This window comes from Clarias gariepinus, chromosome 25 (genome assembly GCF_024256425.1).
Source record: "Clarias gariepinus isolate MV-2021 ecotype Netherlands chromosome 25, CGAR_prim_01v2, whole genome shotgun sequence".
Taxonomy (NCBI): Eukaryota; Metazoa; Chordata; class Actinopteri; order Siluriformes; family Clariidae; genus Clarias; species Clarias gariepinus.
Window position 1 is genome coordinate 19,643,882 of NC_071124.1, and position 23,647 is coordinate 19,667,528.

The window sequence follows — 23,647 nt, forward strand, 5'->3', positions numbered from 1 at the left end:
CTTCATCCCTCTATCTACTGTATATATCTATCTAATAAGGATTTGTTTTCTAATAAACAAATCAGCTGTGTACATAATCATGATCTTTAACTTTGCCCTGGTGGCCAATTAAAATTAATCTGTAGTCCTGGAAGAAGAGACTAGAGAAAGAGCAAGTGAGACGTTCAGGCAGACATACAGACGAACAGACCTCAACCACAGAGGTGTGGCACAACCATGATCTCCTAGAAGAACTAACCAAATATTTAGCCATCTCCTAACTGTTAGTGTGCACAAATAGAGAGTGAGAGCAGGGCGGATGTTGTCTATAGTGTTTGTGTGTAATTGTGTAAGTGTGTTTCTGTCTGTTTGTTGCTTCCTGTTCTGGGTTTGTGTCATAGCTTCCTCTTCTAACTCTCTTGAGCAGACATACTCCAGTTTGATTTTCACACCACCTCCGTTTATTACCGTTCAATTCTGAACTCCGCTTCAGGACGAAAGCTTTCCGTCGCCGCCTTCTGTCCCGATTTAAAATTCTGCTCAGCTTCACTGCAGAACTGAAGTAGAAACTGAAAGTTCACGGAGGTCACCCCCGAGCCACACAGTAAACCGTTCATTTTAAAGTTCCTCACAAGGTTCGCTCACATGACTGCAGATAACGGCTCGCTGAACTAGAGAAGTGTCGGTTTCCTCTTTCCTTATAGCTCTGGCAAACGCTGGCACTAAACTTAGCATTACATTAGTGTTTTCATCAATTCCCATCAACCAAGTCAAAACATTTGCGTAGATTTGTGTAGATAATCAGGGATATTTAAATGACATCAGCTGCGGACAACTACTCCAGTGGAACGATTTTTTTTCTACATTAATCTTATTGGTGTTTGGACATCAGTAGGATAAATTAGGGGTTTGTAGTAAACCTTTGTTCTGTAATACCGTCTCTGAAAACACTGAATCCCCTTCAGAACCAGGAAAAGAGTCCTGGTTTCTATAATATACTTTTTTAAAAGCAATGACGCATAACTTAGCGTTAGTTTCTTAGCCTTAGATTGCTTTTCTTGGCTGACAGTAGTGAACCTCCATGTAATCTTGTGCTTTTGTAACGCATGCACCTCAGGGTGTAAGGGTCAGGGGTCGCTCAGGGTTAAGGCATTGGACTATTGGTCAGAAGGTCCCAGGTTCATATCCCACCACTGCTAAGTTGCCAGTGTTGCGGCCTTGAGCAAGGCCCTTAACCTTCAACCAGTGTTGTGTGTAATGCGTTACAAAAGTTACAAAGTTAGAGTACTTGGATTACTTTTTGGATGTAACGAGTAATCTAACGCGTTAGGTCCATCATTTAAGTACTCAGTTATTTAGTTATATTTTTAAAAATGTAATCTATTATTCAGGCAATTTATGTAATCCGTGAGCCAGACAGCAGTCATTCCGTTAGTGTGTGTGTGTGTGTGAAAGTCGTCCCATTATCATTCGGCTCAGGAGGATAATGAGATCAAGTGTAAGTCGCTCTGGATAACGACATCATCCAAACGTTTGAAATGTGGTGCTTTCTCGACCTGCTTTTCTGCTCACAATGGTTATAAAAAGTGACGAGTCAGCTGAAATTCCGTCCGGCCTATCTCCTCTGACCTCTCTCATCGATCCGCAGCATTTTGTGTGGGCTAATAAATAATAAAAGAACATGAGCCTAATGAATTACTAATTGGGCTTTATTCTAAAAAAAAAAAAAAAAAAGTGTGTGTTATATATATGTATACACATATAGTGCAGCTTTTGTGTAATGATTTGTGTATATTGTGTGTGTGTGTGTGTGTGTGTGTGTACAGTCGATGGAGAACCTGTGTGGGCTGCAAATAGGACAGGGTGTGGACGGAGTGAGCCGATACAACCATGAGGACTGTAGTGCGTATCGGATCGACACCGCTCTCACACACACACACATGTTCTCTCTCTCTCTGTAGCCCTGGTTGTTCTTGTCAGTGTCTTTATCTTTGTGTTTGTGCACTTGTGTGTCTCAGTGATGAGCCCCGAGCAGGTGGATATCCTCCTGCAGCACAGTGAAGGAGGAGTCGACTCAGCTCTGGGCTACGCTAAGGCCATCGCCAAGTACATGAAAGACATCATAAGCTACGTGGACAAGCGCATCGGTCTCGGTAACGGCATTAAGTTTTTATGCGTTCTTTCACTCGTTTTTATTTTAAGACAGATTTTTTTAACTCTTTTTGAATTTGGTTTGGATGTTAGAGATGGAGTTTGCTAAAGGTATCCAGAGGCTGTATCACTCAAGCAAGCAGAGCTTCACAGAGGTAGAGAATTTGTGTGTGTGTGTGTGTGTGTGTGTGTGTGTGTGTGTGTGTGTGTGTGTGTGTGTGTGATAAAATCCATTTGATATAAAATATTTGAAAAAATCAAACACACTGCATTTTATATGAGTGTCTCTCTCGCGCGCTCTCTCTCTCTCTCTCTCTCTCTCTCTCTCTCTCGCTCTCTCTCTCTCAGACGCCCATGCCTTTGCTATCGATCTATTCTCTGGCTCTGGAGCAGGACTTGGAGCAGAGTACGGGTGTACAGCAGTCCATAAACTCTGTGCTCACACACTCTTTTCTACAGGTAACACTCACCTATAGTGTTTACACACAAGCGCATCCCTTATGTCAATCAAAGATGTGTCTATATTTAAAAAAAAAGTAGACTGGAAATAATTCCGAAATGAATCTTATGTTTAAATTAAAACTTCTGTTTTATTCTCGTTCAGCCTCTAATGCAGCGTAAACAGGAACATGAGAAAAAGCGTCGAGACATTAAAGAGCAGTGGCAGAGGGCCAAGAGGAAACTGGTATGCACGTTCTCTGCTCGATGGAATAAAATGCTTTAGGAGAGCTTCTATTTTTACAGACATAACTTGTTTTTTTAATAATATACATGTCTGTATAGCTATATTTAAGTACAGTAAAAGTAGCTTCTTGAAGAAACGACGTAAATACGAAACGCTGTCGTGACACCGTGTGTGCATGTCGGTACACGTGCAGGCAGACGCCGAGAACAACCTGCGCAAAGCACGCCAGTGGTACCTGACCCGCTGCGAGGAATACGAGAAGGCCCGGCTCGTGGCCAATAAGGTGGAGGAAGAGCACAGCGGAACAGGAAGCGGCTCCACCCACAAGACCCTGGACAGGAAGCGACGACACGAGGAGGAAGCTCGCAACAAGGTCGGGTTCCTGTCCCAGACAGGAAATGACTCACACGCCACAAAATTCACAACTTGAGGAGCAAATGGTGACTGAACCGCCGGGCGAACGATGCAGAGGTGCTGCAGCAGTAAAAATGTGATGCAAGGTCTTCACATGCAGCGAGCTGTTCCCCCACGTGCATGGAAATCCTTGCACTGTTATAAAGAGACAAAGATCGGGCTGGTCTCCTTGCAAGGGTTAAATGAATAAAAATCAATAAAAGAGCATTCAAAACCAAAAATTATTTTTTTAAATAATTATACAGTCACTACTATGAATTATTCAGTAAATAAGGAAGGGCTGATGAGTATGACAGAGTATGTAGTTACAGGAGTAAGTATTGTGAGCCTAGACATGTCACTGGGTGGAGGAATTTGAAGTGGTTACGCAAGCTTTATATAACACAAATATTTATAACCACAAGATTTCATCAAGGTTCAGGCTAGTTGTAGCAAGTCAGAGTATATAAAATGATTTGGTTTTTAATCTCAATCTTCACTGGTTGACAGCTACTAAAGTTGAATTGATCTGGTCAATTAGATAGAAAATGTGCAAAAAAATTATAAATACAGAATGTAAGTAAAAATAAATTAAATAAAAAATCTGATGTACAATATGCACATTAGAGGTAGGCAATATAATAAACATCAGAATAAAAGACTGATTAAAAAAGCATTTCCTTAACAAATGAAAATCCTTTATCAGATTATCTTCAGTTATATTTGTGGTTAGATATTTGCACATTTTCCATTCATTCATCTATCTGGGGACCTTGAAAGCCAGTGGTGACCCTTGCGTTTATTCCCATTTTTAAAATAAAGGTAGGATCTTTGTCCAACATTCATATGCGCATACACACACTACGGGCCAGTTAGCCTAATCCGCCTAATGTTTTTGGAACGTGGGACATGAAGGAAAACCCACCAAGCACAAGGAGAACATGCAAATTCTACCCATGCATACAGACCCTGGGTCAGGAATCGAACCCTTGACCCTAGAGGTATAAGGCAACAGTGACAGGTAACACTACCTTGCTGTCTAGCACATTTTTTATTTTTTTATTTCTAGCATTACCTAATATAGAGTAGATTGTCTACCACTACCTGGCCTAAAAACACTTACAAACTGTTATATACAGTGCAACCCTGGTTTAATCTGTTCCGGAAGCGGCTCGTATTTTAAAACACTTGTAAACCAAATCACATTTTTCCATAAGACATCATGGAAACTCTAATTATCTGTTCCACAGCCAACTGAAGCAACCCCAGATCATAGCCCCGCCTCCAGAGGCTTGTACAGTGGCCACCATGTATGATGGGTGCATCGCTTCATGAGCTTCTCTTCTTACCATGACGGATACATCGCTCTGGCATAGGGTCAATCTGAATCATTAGATCATATGACCTCCTTATCATTGCTCCAAAATACAATATTTAAGCTTCCTAGCAAATTAAAGCTTTTTTCTGATTAGTCCTGCTATTGTACATACATAGCTGCCAAAGAGTTTAAGGGATCTCCATTCATGATTTTTTTCCCATGATGTTAACAGTTCAGCACCACTATAATTCTTAACTCAATTCTTATAGTTTTTTTATCTATTTAAGATTTCTTTGATTAATGCAGGTCAGTAAGTTTACTTTTGTTTATAGGGATTTTTTTTGAGCCATCCAGTGACTGATTGTCTGATGATCTCTGTATTTATGTTTATCTTCCAGTCAGAGGAGGCTGAGGCCACATACCGCACTTGTATTGCTGATGCCACCACTCAGCAGCAGGAGCTGGAGGACGTGAAGGTGAACGTGCTGAAACAGATCCAGGATGTCATCAGACAGAGTGACCAAATACTACGTGCAGTAAGTCTTCACTTTTCACATGCACACACTTCCTCAGGGGCTTCACAAACAAACAAACTAAAACCAGTCTACAGATGCTAACAGTAATGTATTATTAAGAAGTCAAGTAGTTGTTTTTAAGTATTTTTGTGAGATAATTTTCCGACATGGTTTCCAAAACAGTCCTACACATACTAAAATTACTGTAATTGCTGTATTAAACAAATTGGGCAGAAATCCTGTATGATGTGGTGAAACACAATCCTAATGTGATATTCATTAAGGGGGAATCCAAGTATTGTTGTCAAAGTTTCATGCGGGGGACAGATGGCAGAAAAAAGACTAGAGAAAAAAAGCAGGCAGTTGGGAAAAAACACCAGAAACTTGAGACTATGAAACAATACACAGAAAAATAATGAAGGTTAAACACAGGACAGGTAAACGCATCCACATGAAAACAGCACTGGTCTTGCTCTGATCCCTGACGTGGATTTGAGAACAAGTAAAGAGCGATTTTTTGTTAATTTTGAGTTTAATAAGAATTAAAATGATCTAAAGCAACCGTCCGTAAACTTAACAAGGCTGTAGCGCATCTTCTGCAAGTCACCCAGACCTTTAATCAACATGCGAGACTACGACTGAGATCATGCTGATTAAATCCTACAGCTTTGTATTATTAATTATGGTTATTTAATGTTTAAATGTAAATACTTGATATAATTAGATATATTTTATAAAAACTTCAAACCTAATTATAAAAATATAAATGATGAGCGGGCCCAAGCACCTTGCGCCATCGCAGCATGAGTGCAGCGAAATCTTGTGGGAGGGCCCCATGCCACGCCCAGGGCCCAGACCCTCAGGCAACCTAATAGAAGAAGATTTCAACATATCTGGCAATAATTTTCAAGTTTTTTTTTTGAGCCCCACAAGCCCCACAGGCTGGGGAAAAAAAAAAAAATTTTGGATATTTGGATATATTGGATTGGCCCATCTGTTCAGGATGAATGGTATAGTATGAATGTTAAAAAAAAAAAAAAAAAAAGATTAGGAATGACCTTTTGCTGCCCACCTGCAGTTCCCCTTACGAGCTAGGGCACATGTACAGCCCACACTTTCTGAAACACTGATCTAAAATACGGTTATTTAATAATGAACACATTTTGTATGTACAGTACAGTAATATCCGGGTTAGTTTCTCACACGTTCAGCTCATGTCCAGACTCAGAGATGACTTTGAACTCTGAATCACCACTGACACTGCGAATTAGATGAATCACAAGGTGAGTTTGAGACACTCTAATTGTGAGCCTTGTGCTTGTCTACCTTTTTTTTTTTTTCCCATCGTTATCAGTGCACCATATCCTACTACCAGATCCTGCACATGCAGACTGCGGCGCTGCCGGTGCACTACCAGACGCTGTGTGAGAGTTGTAAGCTGTACGATCCCGGCCAGCAGTATGCCGCGCACGTCAAAAACCTGCAGCTCAGCACAGAGCGCGTCACCGTCTTCCAGTTCGAGCCGTACTCTGCCTCAGGCACACAGTAAGTTATAACTCCCTTCATCAAAGAGTCCCTTATTACAGGGTGCCTTCATGCCTTGTTGTGTGAGGTGTGGCCGGCTGCACTGTCATTTAGCCAAGTGCAGTCCAGAGGAGAACGAACGGTTTTAAAAAATATAACGCATTAGATGATGTAAGAATGAGAGTCAAAGAAAGGAAATCAAAATAGATGAAGTTTGGATAATATTTAAGTATTAAAACACATACTGTAATAGAAAATAATTAAACAAGGAGCGGCGCGACGCGTCCCGACACGAATCTGAGACTCTGATATCAACCCTGAAGCTAATTAATTTCCCATAAGAGCAAGTCACAGCAATGATACATTTCATAAGAACAACTAATCTGTAATACTGTGCTAATGTTTTTGTTCTGTTTAGTCATCCTGCTCGCACACGTCAAGACAGCATCACTGAAGATCAGCAGCCAGGCAACACAGAGACCCCGCGCTCTAACGAACTGGGGACGGCTGCAGATGGAAGCGCAGTCAAGACCAGAAGAGGTCATTCTTCTATTTTTCTTTCATTTATTTATTTCATTTTTTGTTTTGAGAAAGAAAAAACCATGCATGTTGCTTTAATCACAGGAATGCATCGTGTCTTCACCTTGATGCTTATGAGTGTTTCTTTGCAGATCGAGCTTATCAAGCGCACAAGTCCTGGCCCTCCACTTTAAGTGACACAGACAGTGTAGGAGGAGGTAGTGGACTGGGTTCTCCTACCACCAGCTCAGGTGCCAGCCATAATAATAACTCAACCCCACCCACACACATACACGTTTATACAGGCTCAAGATCTAATGCAGTGTGTGCTTTCACAGGAGACATCCCAAAGGCTACAAGACCAGTGTCAGCTGGAACCTTGTCTTCCAATGAGGACATAGATGAGCAAGATGGCAATGTGACATCTTTTGAACAAAGTGAGCACCCCACAGTCTTTCTAAATAGGGTTTTACATTTGCATGCACACCGCCATGTGACGCCAACCAAGCATGAAGTACCTTTCATCCCTCCCCTCTGAGAGAGCTCGGCCAATCAGCTCTCTCTAGGCCTCTGCCTGCGAGGGGTTACAGCAAATGGGATTCGAACTTGTGATCTCCGGATAATAGGGCAAGCACTTTACCACTGCGCCACCTTAATTTTGCACAGAATTCTTTAATTTAAGCAGAACTTTTACTAGAAGCTTACACAAATTTTAATAGTAATACTCATAAAGAAATATTAATATTTTCTTTTAAAATTATTATTATTTGGAAAAAATATATATATTTAAGCACATACTGTTTAAAATCATCTCTCCAATACGGCTGAAATTAGCAGCTTGAAATTCTCATTGGTCACTTCTATGTTGCATGAACTTCAGAAGTAGCTTCTTTGGCATTCACATTTATATAACAAAAAATAAAAAAATTAAATCAGCACCAATACTGGGTTTGTACAGTCAAAGTGCACTCCTATAAGTTATTCACTCCAAATATGCAGCAGTCTTCTATAATTACAGCACACTGTTATATTTCATCTTTAGCTTTGAATACTGCCTGCTTTTCCTGTGGTCATGTTTCGTCTACGTTATGTATCGTCACATTTATTTTTGCATTCATTTTTGGTCGAGATCTTGTTTCGATGATGGGGGCATTGGTGGCTCAGTGGTACAGTAGGTGTCTCATCTGTCATGCAGAAGGCCCAAGCTTCCATAAAACCGGAGGGTTGTGTCCGAAAGGGCATCCGGCGTAAAAGCTTCCTAAGTTGCAACAACAACAACATTTTGTATTGATGACGAGAGAGTTGAAGGATCTTTTTATTTTAGTCCTGGAATACATCATTAGAATACACCAATACATGCCATTAGAAAAGAAAAAAAAAAATGTGGTTATTGAGTACATTCAGATTAATTTGAAGAAAATGCTTTAAATGCAAAGACTTTATGCAATTTCGTACCCTATAAGAACGTATTAATCTGTATTAAATAATGTCAGGTATGAATGGGATTGAACCAGAGATGACCGTGTCCACTGGGCCTTTTCGTAACGTGGGTCTGTCCAAAGCTGCCAAGACACATCGGCTAAGGAAGCTCCGTACTCCGTCCAAGTGCCGCGAGTGTGAAAGCTACGTGTATTTTCAGGGAGCTGAGTGCGAGGAGGTGAGCAAAGATTTAGCCCTAAAACTACAATGTATTATTACTTGATTCTTGACTCTTGAAGTGTAACATACACACATTAAACCTAAAGGATAACACTCAAAGGAGTAAAGTTATATAAAGTTTAGTTCTTTTTCGATGAAAAGCTCTAGAAGTTCCTAAAAAGTGCATATAAGGACTTTCTGATGCTCAGGTGTATAATCTATAATGGTGTGTTCTAGTGTTTTCTGGCCTGCCATAAGAAGTGTCTGGAGTCCCTGGCCATTCAGTGTGGACACAAAAAGCTGCAGGGGCGGTTACAGCTGTTTGGCCGAGATTTCTCCCAGGTGCTGCAGGGCAACTCAGAGGGAGTCCCGTTCATCATCAAGAAGTGCATCCAGGAGATCGAGAAGAGAGCACTTAGGATGAAGGTAAAAAAAAAGAAAAGAAAAAACGAAGTGTTAAATGTGGGTTGCTGATCGGGAAAAAAAGTAACAATAAAGCGCGAGTGTGTGACTGTATTACGAAGAAATTATTTTTCACTGTATATAAAATTACAAAACTCACTAGAAATATTAATAGTGTTATCATCTGTTATGTTATTTGTTTACTTTATGCAAGAAATGAGTCTTCCCCGATCATAAGAAATAATTTTCATATAAAAAAGATTTCCTAAAACGAATAGATAGTTGTATTCTATCCAATAAACACAACATAGTAACAATATCATTTGTTATGGTTGCTTGTAACAAAACAAGACTTGATGGTGTGTGCACCTGTCTTTAGGGAATATACCGCGTGAACGGAGTGAAGACACGTGTGGAGAAGCTGTGTCAGGCGTTTGAGAACGGCAAAGAGCTGGTGGAACTGTCTCAAGCGTCCCCGCACGATATTAGCAACGTACTCAAACTCTACCTGCGACAGGTAAGCAAGGTTTTTTTTTTTTACCTGATGAACAGTTCTCCAGGGTTCCTGAAGGACTTTCTGACTCTCATTTTTCAGTCCAGTCCCCGTACCTGGGGAGTTTCAGAGCAATGTGTTTTATGGTTGTTGAGCCACACAGTGACCTACGCATCATTCAAACACAACAACAAAACCCCCCAAAACATCCGACTTGAGTCATGAACCGGTGAAAAACTGGTGCAGATGATCAGGTCGGTGATAAGTATAGTGGTGATGCTGAGCGGTTGGAACAGAGGAGAGGGGAAATAAGGTCGCTGCTGAGGTTGTTGCACAATCAAATTTTACATTTAGGCATTTGACAGATGCTCTTATCCAGAGTGACTTACAAAAGTGCTTTGAAGTTTACATCACTGGATAGAGACTTTTTTTTTCAGGGGGGATTTATAAAGAAATAATGGGGGCTCAAGACTTTTGCACAGTTCTGTAGTGCAATATTTGGTTTATTGGCTTGTCTGTCTGGCATTAATGGGTTAAGGAGGAACTGTATCACAGCAGGTTTAACAATTAGAAAAAAAAGCTCAAACATTTAATTAACCTCAAGAACCCTTTAGGAACTTTTATTTCTAAGTAAACTGGGTATTAAGATTATGACTCGGGTCATGACCCCTGATCAATCATTAAGGTTCAGTTGATACTATTGAAAGAAAAGAAGGAAAAAGAAAAAAAACAGGTTAGACTTGTGAGAAAAATAGCAACGACTAGCCAATTAGGACACCTAATTATCTATCTAAGACGAACCAAATTTACACCATAATTTATCAAAATCTATTCTGAAGTACTATACAAAAGACATTACTTTACAAAAGTTAACACAAAACATCACAAAGTGCAGGTGCAAATGTGCAAACAGGAGCAGCAACACGACAACATGACTCAATGCAATTAACTGTGATGTACTGAGATAGTGGGTTGCGGTGGTGCAAGTTAATGGCATGATGGGTTTAAAAAAAAACAGTAAAAAATTCTTCTTGTGAGTTGCAGCAGAGATAAGAAAGAGTTCTTGTGCAAATAGCAGCTGATAATATAAATATTTGTAAAAAAAAAGTTTAAGTTAAGTGTGTATGCGCGTGTGTTAATCAGTCCAGTCCCATTTTATTAGAGGTGAATGTTTATCTGAGTGAGTGTGTGTATGCGGGTGTGTGTATCAGTCCAGTCCTTTTCTTGTTAAGTAAACGGATGTCATGTGGGTAGAAGCTATGTGCACAGTCTGGATGTAAGGGGGAACCTTTTCCAGATGGCAGGAGGGTGAAGAGTGTGTGAGGGGTGTGCTTGATGTCATAATTGCATTTATATACAACAGTAGCTGTAGTTATTAGTTATTAGTAAAGTACAACAAACTCATCCATGACTACAGTTTATTCGTGTGAATATAAGATACTATGGATATCTCCATAACCCCCTGTTTAACATCCTCTTTCTGTCCTCATAGCTGCCCGAACCCATAATGCCGTTTCGCATGTATAACGAGCTGATGGGGCTGGCGAAAGAGAGTCTGCACTCTGACGGCTCAGACGGCGTGAAGGGTCCTGAGGTGCTGGATCAGGGTGAGCAGACCGACCCCAAGGTGGTCCACCTGGTAGAGAAACTCCGAGAGCTGCTGAAAGATCTTCCACCAGGCAAAACCGCCACATTAAAATACATAGTACGGCACTTGCACAGGTGAATGACGTGACATTTATTTGGGGTAATTAATCACAATTTTAGCCTCCAGTAATGACTTATAACTTATTGCTCCGGGTTCTCCGTCTCTCTCTCTCTCTTTCTCTCTTTCTCTCTTTCTGTTCTTCAGAGTGGCTGAGCTAGAGGAAGATAACAAGATGAGCTTCAGTAATCTGGGCATTGTGTTTGGCCCGACCCTGATGAGACCCAAACCCACTGGCGCCACCATTTCCCTCTCCTCGCTGGTGGACTACCCTCACCAGGCCCGCATAGTAGAGACCCTTATCGTCTTCCAGGATCACATCTTCAGCCCATCTTCAGACTCTCGGACCATGTCTACGTCCGTCCGAACCTTCACCATCCAGGCCCAGGTGAGAGCAGAGCGCCAGAGTCTCGACAGATAAAAATCACAGATGGGTAGGATTGATGCCAGATTATAATACCCAAAACAGTGATCAAAGTCAAGTACGAATCCTAGTACAGTTGTAGCGCCAGGGATGGGCCTTGGCATAAAAAACTATGGGGGGCGGGGTTAGTTGGGAGGAGGTGCTGTTTCACAGACTGGCAAAACATCATGGGGAAAACCGAGAATGGAATTGTCTCACAAGACTTGTGCGTCCTTGAGATATTGCAAATCCAGCACTCATGCATCATGCATAAATATAACAATATTAGGGCCCAAGCACTACAACATCAGCCTTATGTCGTCATACTGTGTGTAAGGATCTGTTGTTTCCCTAGGGATTCTTTTCCAAAATTTGGGGCATTTTGAGGGTCTTAACATAACTTAAAAACTCATGAATCTGCTGCCAGTAGGATGCCTGAGAGTCTGAGAGCCTCACACGAGATTTTGCGGCATAGCTCATACACTTGCATGTATGCACATGAAACCCGGTACACATTTAGAGCTAATTGAGCTGAACAACTCTCACATTGCATGTCATGTCATGGGGAAGTCAGGTATTTTGTGTCGTTTGCAAAACGCACCTAAAGGAATTTGAAAGACTCTCATACTATCGCCACCAAACCTAAAGACATCGAGGATGCAAAACTGCAGAGGAATTTTTGATTTCTCAAATAGGTCAGCCGTGACGATACCTTAAACCTATGCCCGAAAAGTAGGGCAATAACTTTTTGTGGGACATCATATTGAGTGACATCACGTTCAGTGAGTGACATCATCGAGTTATGCTTTTTTTTCCAGCATCTGGGGCTTTTTGGTGATCTAGACATAAAATTCTCCCCGTTTTTAAAATTGTGTCATAATTGTATTGGGATCTCTTATTCAAATGCATGTGCCCACTATCTGGGTGGTGATGGCGCAGGGTGCTTGGGCCCGCTCGTTGCTTGCAAATATATTCATTATTATTATTTAAGTGAACCTTTTTATTTGTAGGAGAGTATTGATGTTGAGGAGGTTGAGGAAGAGCAGACCAGACCGACCTCAGATCAAGACTGTGGTGAGACACTAACACAAATTGCTAATTAATATCAATCAATTGATTTGGTGCTGAATTTTTATTATTTCCATTATTTGACTAACGGAACATGTTTTCATCCAGTTAACTCCCTGGGGCCGTCCGATTCCCGCGATCGCTCTCTGGACTCGGACTCCGAGGGGGAGGACATGGGTAAGGTGAGTAAACGGCGCATTCTGGTGAGCCAGGAGAGCGAGACCAGCACGGACGACGACCAGCTGAGTCCCCGAGCGAGTCTGGACCTGAGCACACTCGTCCCAGAGACAATCCCCGAGCAGCCGGCTAACACGGATGACTTGAGAGAAGCAGATGCAGAGGAGCCAGTTGACCAGTAGAGAGCAGAGACATCAGTTCATCTATCCAGTTCAGTCTGTAGCTCCTACTATGGTGAAAAAAAAATATGCTCCCAATATTAAGAGAAAATTGTGTCAAAACAGAAGTGTCAGGTCACACACTCATGAAAGTCTAATGCACTGAACAATTGTTTTAAACAGCTCTGTTTGTGAGATGATTGAGAGTATGTTTGTGTATATGTATGATTGGGGATGTTTTATACTTCTCTGGTATGATTGAATGCTTTTAGTCACCAATTGAATGAATGTAACAAGAAGAGTTGATAAACGTTGGAGGTTTTGATAAACAGTCAGTGCTCTTTTTTTGTGGGGGGAAAAATCAGAGACCTTCTAAAGACCTATTCCATATCTTCAGTTTTCCTAAAAATGTGCAATGTGCATACAGATCCTAAATTTCTACCATTTCACGTCTGGAAAAGAGTAATCCAGCATCCTATACTGTCCTACAACTATAATACATACAATAATTTGAATAAAAAACTTTAACCTTCATAAAGCTTATGTTAGGTCAGGGGTAGTCAAGTTCAGTCCTAGAGAGCCACAAACCTAAACCCCTGTGTTAGGTAGCTGTGGCTCTAGGTTACTGATCCGGGGGTCGGATGTTCAAGCCCCATCACTGACCCCATACATCCTGGGGACTGCATGCAGTGCCAGTCGCAAGCCCAGTTAGAAAACGTTAGAGTTACAATGGGAGCCCTTCCATATGCCTGGGCATTTGACTTAAAACCCTTGTCAGATCTTGTGGATCAAACTCTCCAGTGTGGCGCCCCCTAGGAATAAAGGGACAAATAACAAGCCTTATGTATTAGTTACAGTTAATAAACTGGAAGGTCATGCAAAAGTCTATGTAAGTCTATGATCAAAAAAGAAAAGTGATTTATAAATTGCTTGTAAATTAAATTAGTGCCTATTTTTAAAAATATTTTTATATATTAATATCTTTTTGGCCACTAAAAGGCAGCTTCATGTTTTTAGGTTGCCCCAGACAAATTATTTGTTACTTACACTCTTATGCAAGTATGAATGATCAGAAATCAGAAATGTGGCTGATGATTTAGCTGTGCATTTTTTTACATTGTAATTTACATTAATACATTTTTAAAGTTTTTTTTTTTAACATTCAGTTGCATTTCAATTAAAACTCCACTTTCACTTCAGTCCATTTTTAACCAAATTAATTTTGGTTAAACATCTCCTGATCCTTGCATTCTGCATGCGCGTGCTGTATTCATGACCAGACTGTGTAATGAGATGTGTGTATTCCTAAAAAAAAAATGTTCCATTTAAGTTGTTCAGTTATAACAGGAATTTAGAAAAAACAAAGAGGTATGATCTTTACTACTGAAACTACAGTGTTGTACATACAGATGTTAATCTATATCATTTGTCATTAGATAGATTTTCTTTGTTTTTTTACTAACTTATATTATTTGATGTTCGCTGATTTTAAGGTTAATTCACTGATTTTAATATTTTCAACATTTTATTCATCTCATTGACTTGAATATGGAAAAAGCTGGATATTATAATAATTTTCCACAAAAGGAGGAAATGATCATGGTGTGGTTTTAACATGAGAATGAATATTTATATACAGTATACTATACATTTACAGAATATAAGCATACTGCTGGTCAGTACGCTACCACCTAACACCTGTGTGTAAGTTCATATGAAACAGTTGCCGTGTAATAACGTCATCTCATTCTAAATTTTAGCCTTAGATTTTCTTTTTATTTCTTTATCTGAATTTCATGCTGTTTATTTTGGTTTACATGTAAAAAAACAAAACACAGGAGAGGACCTGAGAGCACGAGTAGTATTCATTTCTGTATGAACTACTGAGTACTTATACTGGAAATGTCAGGTGTGGCTACATTACAGTGAATGATTGAATAATATGTAAATGCATTTTATGTCCCGTTTATGACTACAGTTAGTCCTGCTTCTTAAAAAAAGTTATTTTATGTGTTTTTAGACAATCATTTTTTATATATGTATGGAGGTTTACCTTTTCTTTAATTGTATCAAAATGTTGTATTTTAGTCTTTGTTACTGTTCTGTTCTTAAAGTACAAGGATATGATTATAGTTTTATACATTTTGTACACAAAAATCAGCACACTGAATGAAGATCAAAAACAAAAAAACTATTTGCCGTGTGCACGAACCGCAGTGTACGTGGAATCCTTATGCCTTGTCCCTTTTCTATGAAGCGACCTAAAACTTTTGGTACTATGAAACAAATAGATGAATAAAAACAAACAAGAAATCAAAAAAATAAAATTGAGAAACTTTATTACAAAAACATGTTTAATATTTAGCAATTATTACAACCACAATTTAATTGTAAATGAAATGAATGTACATTTGTCCCAAAACTACTACTGAGAATAAAGTTACCGAGTTGTTCACACTGTTATTGAGATTAAATGTCACAAGTCACACCTATACTTCGAGCAACACCTCCTCGAAGAAGAGATGATCTTAATCTGAAAGACAAATAAAAAAAAGTTCAACATTTAATAAGACAATTTTATCAGGACGTCTGCGGTGACGTCACAGCAGTAACAGAGCAATAATATAATGTAAGAGTAAATATAATGTAAGAGTGTGTTCGCCTCACCGCTGCAGCTTCACTGTACAAGCCTGTAGGTTATATAACGGCCTGCAGTCTCACTCGGCCGGATGATCTTCACCACCTGGTTCAGGCACGAAGCATCTCGTTACATTCAGTTTCATACTACTGTTATTAATCATTAGAATTAATATTATTAACAGCTATAACAACAAATCATAAACTTTTACCTTTTATCAATATTTTACTAATAACTTTTATTATAAAGTAGTTTTTGTTATTATTAGTAGAAGTACTATGTGTTAGTATACAATACTTATGATAATCACAATATAATAAAGTTTATTTAATTTTTTTCCCACTACACTTACTAATACATAATCCTGTTTTTAATTAGTGATTAAGGTTTTTGATTATTAGTAATTATGAAATGGAAATTTGTTATTATTGATAATACAACTAATATCATGATGATGATAATAATAATAATAATATGGTTAATATTAAATAATAATGCTTTACCTGGCCCCTTTTCAGGCCGAAATATCGAGCCACTGGGTCTCCAGCCTGAATCCTGGGTAACTGGCTCTCCTTGAGTTTACTGACAACAGTGAAGGAAAAAACTCACTAGAAAGTAACATGTCGAGTCACAACAAACAGCAAAACACCCCGGAATAATTCATTACATAATTACATTTCTCCTCAATAACTATGGAGTGAGATAAGTATAACACACTACATAATTAATTACTGAAAATGTATAATCAGGGCTCCGGCTCAGAGGTGCAGCGGGTGAAGAAGCAGACCTCTGCATCTGCACACACACCCTTGTTTTTCTGTCTTGACAGTGTTAGTAAGGATACTATCTTGCTAAGAGCTCCGTCACTTCCTCCTTTGTCATCACGATGTGCTCAGGGACCAGCTGCAGACACGACGCAGTGATGAGTGATAAGATCATGTTATTAGATAATTTTTTTTGTTTAAAACAACACACCTTCAGCAAGCACATCTCTCACCTCGTGCTCTGTGATGTTGATGAGCAGCTCTTGCTGTAGGAACTGTTCCAGGATGTACTTCGGTGCCATGTCCACCAGCGACTGCGGAAATAATCGGCGGCCCCTCAAAGGTTACTTGCATAACTTAAGGTAAGTTGCACTTTCCTTTTTTATTTTTTGCGTCTACACACCGATTCATCTATACTATAAGTCTAACATAAATGTGTCCACTAGGGGGCAGAAAATTAAAAAGGAAATAGGTTCACAGTTATATTGAAAGACTTCATGCTGTCTGAGGGAGATGAGTTATGATGTTTCATTATGTGCGTGCATGCGTGTGTGTGTCACCTGTTTAGCAGAAGGTGTCATGCCCATCTGGACCACAATAATAGCACGGGTGATGTTCTCCTCCTGCATGCGCTGGCAGTACATTTTAATGGTTTTAATTCCCACCTTGGGCTCCTCTACAAAAGAAAATAAAACAAAAACGTGATAAAGCAAATTTACACAAACTTACAGACCCACAGAGTTAAGATCAAAATCCGTCACAATATTCACTCTCAGCTTCTGTTGCTCATTAGCTTCACATCTTTATTGCAAAACTAAAAAACAAAATTTAGGTAAATAGTTTATATTTATTATACAGTGCTGTAATAGTCTTTATATAATATATGGAGCCAGACTTTGTCCAGTCCCTGTAGCTGATCAGTTTCAGAAGAATGTTTTTGTGTGTGTGTGTGTGTGTGTATGTGTTAAGCCACACACTGACCTATGACTCATTCATGCATTATTTTAAGAAAAAACATTATTCAATTATGCATTAAATGTCATTTATACATATCATTATGCATCAAAAAAAAAAAAAAAAAAAAATCAGTAATGCATCATGATTCTATCGTGTGACAAAGTGAAAGTATTTTCCCTTTCCTGTTTTTTAGCCACACTAGAGGGTTTAAATTGTTTAAAAGTTTAAAAAAATTTCATTAAAGTCCGGACTTTCAGAACACTCCAAAACCCTAATTTCTTGGACATACTGGTGTGTTTTAGATCATTGTCCTGCTTCATAACCCAAATATGCTAAAGCTTGAGGTGATTAACTGAAAGGCCGGACATTCTCCTTCAGGATTTATTCAGAATTTATGATTCCATCAATTATAGCAAGTCGTCCAGGTCCAGAAGATGTAAAGCCTCAGACTATCACACGACCACCACCATGTCTGATGCTCTTTTTATAAAACTCGTTAGCTTTACGCCAGATGTAACAGGACACACAACTTTTGTCTCATTAGTCCACAGAATATTTGTCTGAAAGTCTTCGAGATAATCAAGATATTTTTTAGCAAATGTGAGACAATCTTTTTGGTCAGCAGTGGTTTTCGACCCTCCAGTATGCGAGTTTTGCCCCCAGTCTTTGTTTCTAATTGTTGAATAATGAACTCTGACCTTAACTGAGGCAAGCGAGACCTTCAGTTCTTCAGGTAATACACTGTTATATGTTCTGAGTTGTTTTATGAGCTCCTGGATGAGTTGCCCTTGTGCTCTTGGAGTAATTTTGGCTGGACACCCAGGGGAAGGTTCACCAGTGACCCAGGTTTTCTCTACCTGTGGATAATGGCTCTCACTGTGTTTTGCCCTAGAAATGGCTTTGAAATCCTTTCGAGACTGATAAATGTTACACATCTGTTCTTAAATTTAAGATAAGATATACCTTTATTCGTTCCACAGTGGGGAGGTTTCTAGTTTCAGTGGAAGTCGAGAACGCAGCCCTCCACTATCAGAAATTTGGGGAATTCACAAGGGTCATGAATGAAATCATTTAAAAACTGAATTTGGTATTTACACGGATTATCTTTGTGTAATAAAACAATTTGTTTGATGATCTCAATCAGTTTTTTACAGCACTGTCCATGTTTGCATTCTAGGTTGTAAAATGTTGTAGTTCCTCTACAATCCTACAGGTGGTGCTCTAAACTATCACACAGTACAGTGAACCGTAGGAGCAAATTATTTGCAAAGTTTGTTTAGAGTTAGTTTGTTTGTTATCAACTAAAATCAATTAATCAACAACAAATGTAACTGTGTGAAGGACGCAAGAGTGGCGTAAGTGGGGAAGTCTCTATTTACACCTGAAGAGAATGTGGATAATTACTGACTGTGTTACTGCAAGTCTCCAGCTTTCCCACTTCACTGTGCTTGACCCCGCCATTCACCACACACTTTATCTTAATTTTCTTAACATTTCAACGTAACTCCCATCCATCATCAATGAGCTTTAATTAACAGTTATACTTTATTGCATCTACTCTACATTTTGTAGATTTAGTTTTATTAGGAAAGTTAATTAAAACCATATTTTTAATAAAGTGTTCACCTTTATTGTTGGTTACCACATGCACAAACAAACCTTTAAATGTAAAAGCCGAGAGCTAATGAAGAGTTATCAAGTACTTGTGACAATATTAATCTGATTAATCGATTAAATGATCGATCGATGAATCAATTAGAAAAAATAATCGATAGTTGCAGCCCTGATTTATATAACAGCATATTAATACAATTATGATACTTACAGAATCACAACAAAATTTACCGCTGATACTGAAATCTGAGTGGAAATGAGGTTTCTGCTGAAGTTGTTACGTAAACATCCAATTTATAGTTAAATAGCACCTATAAGCACTGTGCAGCCTGTCACAGTAAAACAGAAGTTTTTATTTTTTCCCATTGTATTTAATTTTATATGAAGAAATGAGTTGAGGCTCAAGAAGATATGTACGTGTACGAAGACTCGTCTTCCTCACTCACCCGGGAAGAAGACGAACATCTGGTCAGTGGGATCGTCATTGTGAGCCACGAGCACCGTGAGATCCGTCCGGCGAGGACGGCCCTCGCTCGGTTTGTCCCCGAACTGGCTTTTAAACTCGTCAAGCGTCTGATCCAACTCATCCTGGGTCACCAAGTAACCCCGATCGTGACAGAGCTGCAGGGGTTAAAGAGAAGAAAATTAATCATTTTAAATGACTTGCCTTAAACATGTTATGGTTATGAACGTGTGATCTTCAGGGGCTTCCAAGATTTATTCTGTAATGAAGTTCGAAGCTTTACTTTTCATTCTGATCATTAATCATCTCATATAAAAGGCTCACTGATGCATATGGGGAGTGAAAAATGAAGAGCTTTTGTTGATTAACCTGAGGAAAAGGTTAATGCTGGTTCCAATAAACTGAGTCAAAACACATAAGGTTTATAAATGATCACTGTTTTGGTGGAGACATACTCGACATCAGGCAGGTGGCCATAATGTTATGGGTGATTAGTGTGTGTGTATATATACAGAACGTTTTTTAAATATATTTTGTGTGTGTGTGTGTTGATCAGTTTAGTCACATGATCTCAGCCCCCTTCAGATGTACTCCTCTCTTTTTGTAGTTTTTCGCCATAATAATAAACTTTGGGTCCCACAGTGGCTTTGTAACTGTAACTTTGTAACATTGTTATAAATCAGTGGTGTGTGTAAAAACCGGACACCATGTGGAAGTGTGTAAACATCACAGCGTGCTGAAAGAGAAAAGACTCAAACCTGCATTATCGTCTTCCGGATCTTCCACAGGCGGTAAGTCTCCTCTTCATCATCCATAGTGCTTTAAATAATTAACTATTATTATTTTTATTATTATTACCTATTATTATATTTAATTTGCGTGTGTTTTACAGCGGGAGATAATCACCCACTTTTTCGAGTGAAACAAAAATCACTTCCGGTAAGTGACGTCACAGTTATTAGGACCCCGAAACGGTGTCTAATTATTTGCCTGCATTTTATTAATGAGTTTAATCTTTATTTTTTTGTATTTGCTGTACGCTGATATATCAACTGTGCATTAATGTCAAATTTCTATGTTTTTCTTTAACATCTTGGAAAATGAAAATGTATTCAGTCTAGTAAAAAAAAAATTCTTCGTGTCTTCTTGGTGTCTTTACCGGCGGTTGGCATCTGACCACTGGTGCATTACCGCCACCTTCTGGTCATGTAGTACAGAAATATTCTGTGCTGCAGAACACTGATTAACCTGCAATTTACAAAGGAACTTTTCTTTAATGAGATTACTGTAAACGAACTAAACACAAGATTACTAAAACCTTTTCCCAGCTGTTTTTATTATTTTGAAGCTTATATGATGTATAATTTAAGTTCAAGATTTAAATAACCTTATTAATCCCAGAGGGAAATTGCTTTTAGTTCATGTGTACAGTAATATATAAAGGCGAAAGGAGTGTGTGGTCATCTCAGCAGCCCCTACTTTCTGCCTGTCAAACACTATATTGTCAAAAGTATTCATTCGCCTATCCAAATCATTAAATTCAGGCATTCCAATCACTTCCATAGTTACAGATGGAGTCTGGATTTGGCAGGTGTAAAGTTTGGTGGATGGAGAATTATAATGTTGGGTTGTTTTTTATGAATTAGGCTTGGCCTCTTAGTTCCCAATGGGATAAATTAGAGCAGAGACTGCGAGGCAGGCCTTCTCACTCAACATCACAAATGCACTTCTGGAGAAATGGTCGAAAATTCCCATAAATACACTCCTTGAGGAAGCTTGAGGAAAGCAGGCCCAGAAGAGTTATAGCTGCTAAGGCAAAGAGTGACCCAACATCATAGCAAATCCTATGGATTAAGAAGGCAAGTGAGCAAATACTTTTGGCAATAATGTAGCTTAGTCCAAGAGCCCGACAGAGTGAAGCCTTACCACGGACCTCCTACCTAATCACTGCAACCCTCACTGGTGATACCCCACTGACCTGAATTTAAAACTCACTTGTGCGCCGCCCGGGAATCGAACCCGGGTCGCAAGAATGGGAATCTTGCATGATACCACTACACCAGCGGCGCGTTGATAAATACGATCGTTTTGTTATGGCAGTTAAGTAACAACAAGTGATAGTTGCAGTAGTACAGAGAAGTCACTATAAATGTGAATGTTTTTAGCTCGGTAGTGTCACATCATATATATTTTTATTTATATTAAAAAAAGAAAAATAAATAAATAAAAATTTTGGGCTCCCTAAAATAAGTAATATTCGTGTAATAGTGTAGTATAAATACGTCGTATCCTGAGGGGTAACGTCCGATTCAGGTTCTGAAAAAAGGGAGTGCAACGCGTAAGTGCCAAATCATGCAATTCCTCGAATGGCCACTAGGCCATTCACCCCATAGACTTCCATGCAATGTTCTCAGATGTACGATAATTAAGTACTATTAATTTGGGTATCCGAACGATGTACGATCAAAAATTCCTAAATGCACAATAATTCATTTAATTTTTTTTTTTTGTTTAAGAGCGGTGGGTCTGACTTGGAATCAGTCTGGTTATTTATTTTATAACTTGCCCTGGATCTGTAGTAAATGAGCCAATCCACATCTCTACTGAGATCTTCTGAGACAGCCACTGTTGACTCCTAGCATGCTGGTGGTGCACAGTGTAGCCTATGCAGTATGCAGATATAGCAACTGATGCTCAAAACAATTGTTTGACACCCTACTGTACATTACTGTTAGTTGCACTACATGCATACCAACAATTTTCTAATATTTATTGCGTAAAAGCACAAACATTCTTCTTCTAATATCTTACACCCTACTGTTATTTGCGCTACTTATTATATGTGATGATGTTACTGTCGCCTTGCACCTCAAGGGTCTAGGTTCGATTCCTGCCTCATGGTCTACGTGGGTGAAGTTTGCATTTTTCTGTACATGCTTGGTGGTTTCCCTTCCGGTACTCCGGTTTCCTTCCACTGTCCAAAGACATGCTGTCTAATTGGCATTCCCAAATTGCCCGTTGTGTATGAGTGTTGTCCGCAGCTCCCACTATGGTGGTAAGTGGGAATAAACAATGGTTATCATTATTGTCACCTAAAGTCCCCAGTTGGACTACAGAGGTTAATGGATGAATGGATGAATCATATATATGTTACTTGCACTATTATGCACACCCAATTTATACAAAGTACATATTATTTATATTTTTGCTGGTCTTAGTGTGTGAGTGTGTGTGCCCTGCTCCGTGTATAAAGTGATATAGAAGATGAGTGAGTGAGTGAGTTGCTCTGGATAATGGTGTCTGCCAAATATCAGAAATTAAAGCTCTGTAATCCATCACATCTTAATGCTATGGAGTTGATGCCGTTCTCATATTTAGCACATGTTGATTTAATTATTCGATGTATCACTATAAGTGTTTTTAAATCCCTTGAGTATTAAGACTTAACTGGTCAATACATTTATGTCTTTTGCTTCTAGAACAGTGGTGTTAAAAGTATTCACATTCATTACTTGAGTAGAAGTATAGATACTAGGGTTTAAAAAGACTTCTTTAAATGTTGAAGTATCAACTCAAGCTTTTTACTCAAATAAAAGTGTAAAAGTACTGGTTTTAAAACTACTTAAAGTATAAAAGTAAAAGTAACATGAGGGGGAAAAAAGCATTAAGGATAAAAGCTTAGGCTGTGCCACAGACCTATATACTGCACTTACACCTCATAAAAAAAGATAAAAATGTGTTGTTGTTTTTTTGTTGTATTTTTTAACAGCCATAGTGATTTGGGACACATATGGCAATTAAAAAAGAATGCACTTTAGTACAATGCTAATACATTAAAGAACCATATATGTGTACTACTGAACGTTAACATGTTTTATGGAGAAGAAGATATGATAACTAGTTGCCTATAAGTATTTTAATGGTGCAAAAAGTCAAACTTCAAAGGCATGTTATCGGTAACCTTTATTGGAATGTAAATGTACATCCAAGCTTAGCTGCAGGAATCTGTGAGGGCAACATACAAGAAAATTAGTGTACCCAGGGCAGGCTTAGTAACAATTACCCTTGTATGGTTGTCATGGT

The 23,647-nt window shown here is 39.0% G+C and overlaps 2 protein-coding genes and 1 non-coding gene across 5 annotated transcripts in view; 1 reads left to right on the forward strand and 2 right to left on the reverse strand.

Moving 5' to 3' along the window:
* The window catches only part of arhgap45a (Rho GTPase activating protein 45a), a 32,512-nt gene extending 16,929 nt beyond the window's left edge, over nucleotides 1-15,583 (forward strand). For all 3 annotated transcript variants that reach the window (XM_053486966.1, XM_053486967.1, XM_053486968.1), the window contains 18 exons: nucleotides 1,806-1,881; nucleotides 1,998-2,132; nucleotides 2,224-2,285; nucleotides 2,479-2,589; nucleotides 2,735-2,815; nucleotides 3,009-3,188; nucleotides 4,925-5,062; nucleotides 6,396-6,586; nucleotides 6,984-7,105; nucleotides 7,237-7,335; nucleotides 7,423-7,521; nucleotides 8,578-8,741; nucleotides 8,960-9,148; nucleotides 9,504-9,641; nucleotides 11,110-11,339; nucleotides 11,470-11,710; nucleotides 12,736-12,799; nucleotides 12,902-15,583. In XM_053486966.1, coding sequence (XP_053342941.1) covers nucleotides 1,806-1,881; nucleotides 1,998-2,132; nucleotides 2,224-2,285; nucleotides 2,479-2,589; nucleotides 2,735-2,815; nucleotides 3,009-3,188; nucleotides 4,925-5,062; nucleotides 6,396-6,586; nucleotides 6,984-7,105; nucleotides 7,237-7,335; nucleotides 7,423-7,521; nucleotides 8,578-8,741; nucleotides 8,960-9,148; nucleotides 9,504-9,641; nucleotides 11,110-11,339; nucleotides 11,470-11,710; nucleotides 12,736-12,799; nucleotides 12,902-13,152 — 2,571 coding nt within the window. In that variant the 3' untranslated portion in view covers nucleotides 13,153-15,583. The remainder of the gene's footprint in view (nucleotides 1-1,805; nucleotides 1,882-1,997; nucleotides 2,133-2,223; nucleotides 2,286-2,478; nucleotides 2,590-2,734; nucleotides 2,816-3,008; nucleotides 3,189-4,924; nucleotides 5,063-6,395; nucleotides 6,587-6,983; nucleotides 7,106-7,236; nucleotides 7,336-7,422; nucleotides 7,522-8,577; nucleotides 8,742-8,959; nucleotides 9,149-9,503; nucleotides 9,642-11,109; nucleotides 11,340-11,469; nucleotides 11,711-12,735; nucleotides 12,800-12,901) is intronic.
* On the reverse strand, nucleotides 15,451-20,509 carry polr2ea (RNA polymerase II, I and III subunit E, a). The gene is made up of 8 exons (XM_053486971.1): nucleotides 20,323-20,509; nucleotides 19,548-19,722; nucleotides 17,091-17,206; nucleotides 16,764-16,844; nucleotides 16,611-16,669; nucleotides 16,270-16,348; nucleotides 15,796-15,871; nucleotides 15,451-15,661 (listed from the first exon to the last, which is right to left on the reverse strand). The coding sequence occupies exons 1-7, from the start codon at nucleotides 20,377-20,379 to the stop codon at nucleotides 15,806-15,808; spliced, it is 633 nt and encodes a 210-aa protein (XP_053342946.1). The 5' UTR covers nucleotides 20,380-20,509; the 3' UTR covers nucleotides 15,451-15,661; nucleotides 15,796-15,805.
* Nucleotides 20,510-21,562: 1,053 nt separating this feature from the next.
* trnag-ccc (transfer RNA glycine (anticodon CCC)) lies at nucleotides 21,563-21,633 on the reverse strand. The gene has a single exon. It is a non-coding gene; the product is annotated as a tRNA-Gly (tRNA).
* Nucleotides 21,634-23,647: the final 2,014 nt, after the last annotated feature.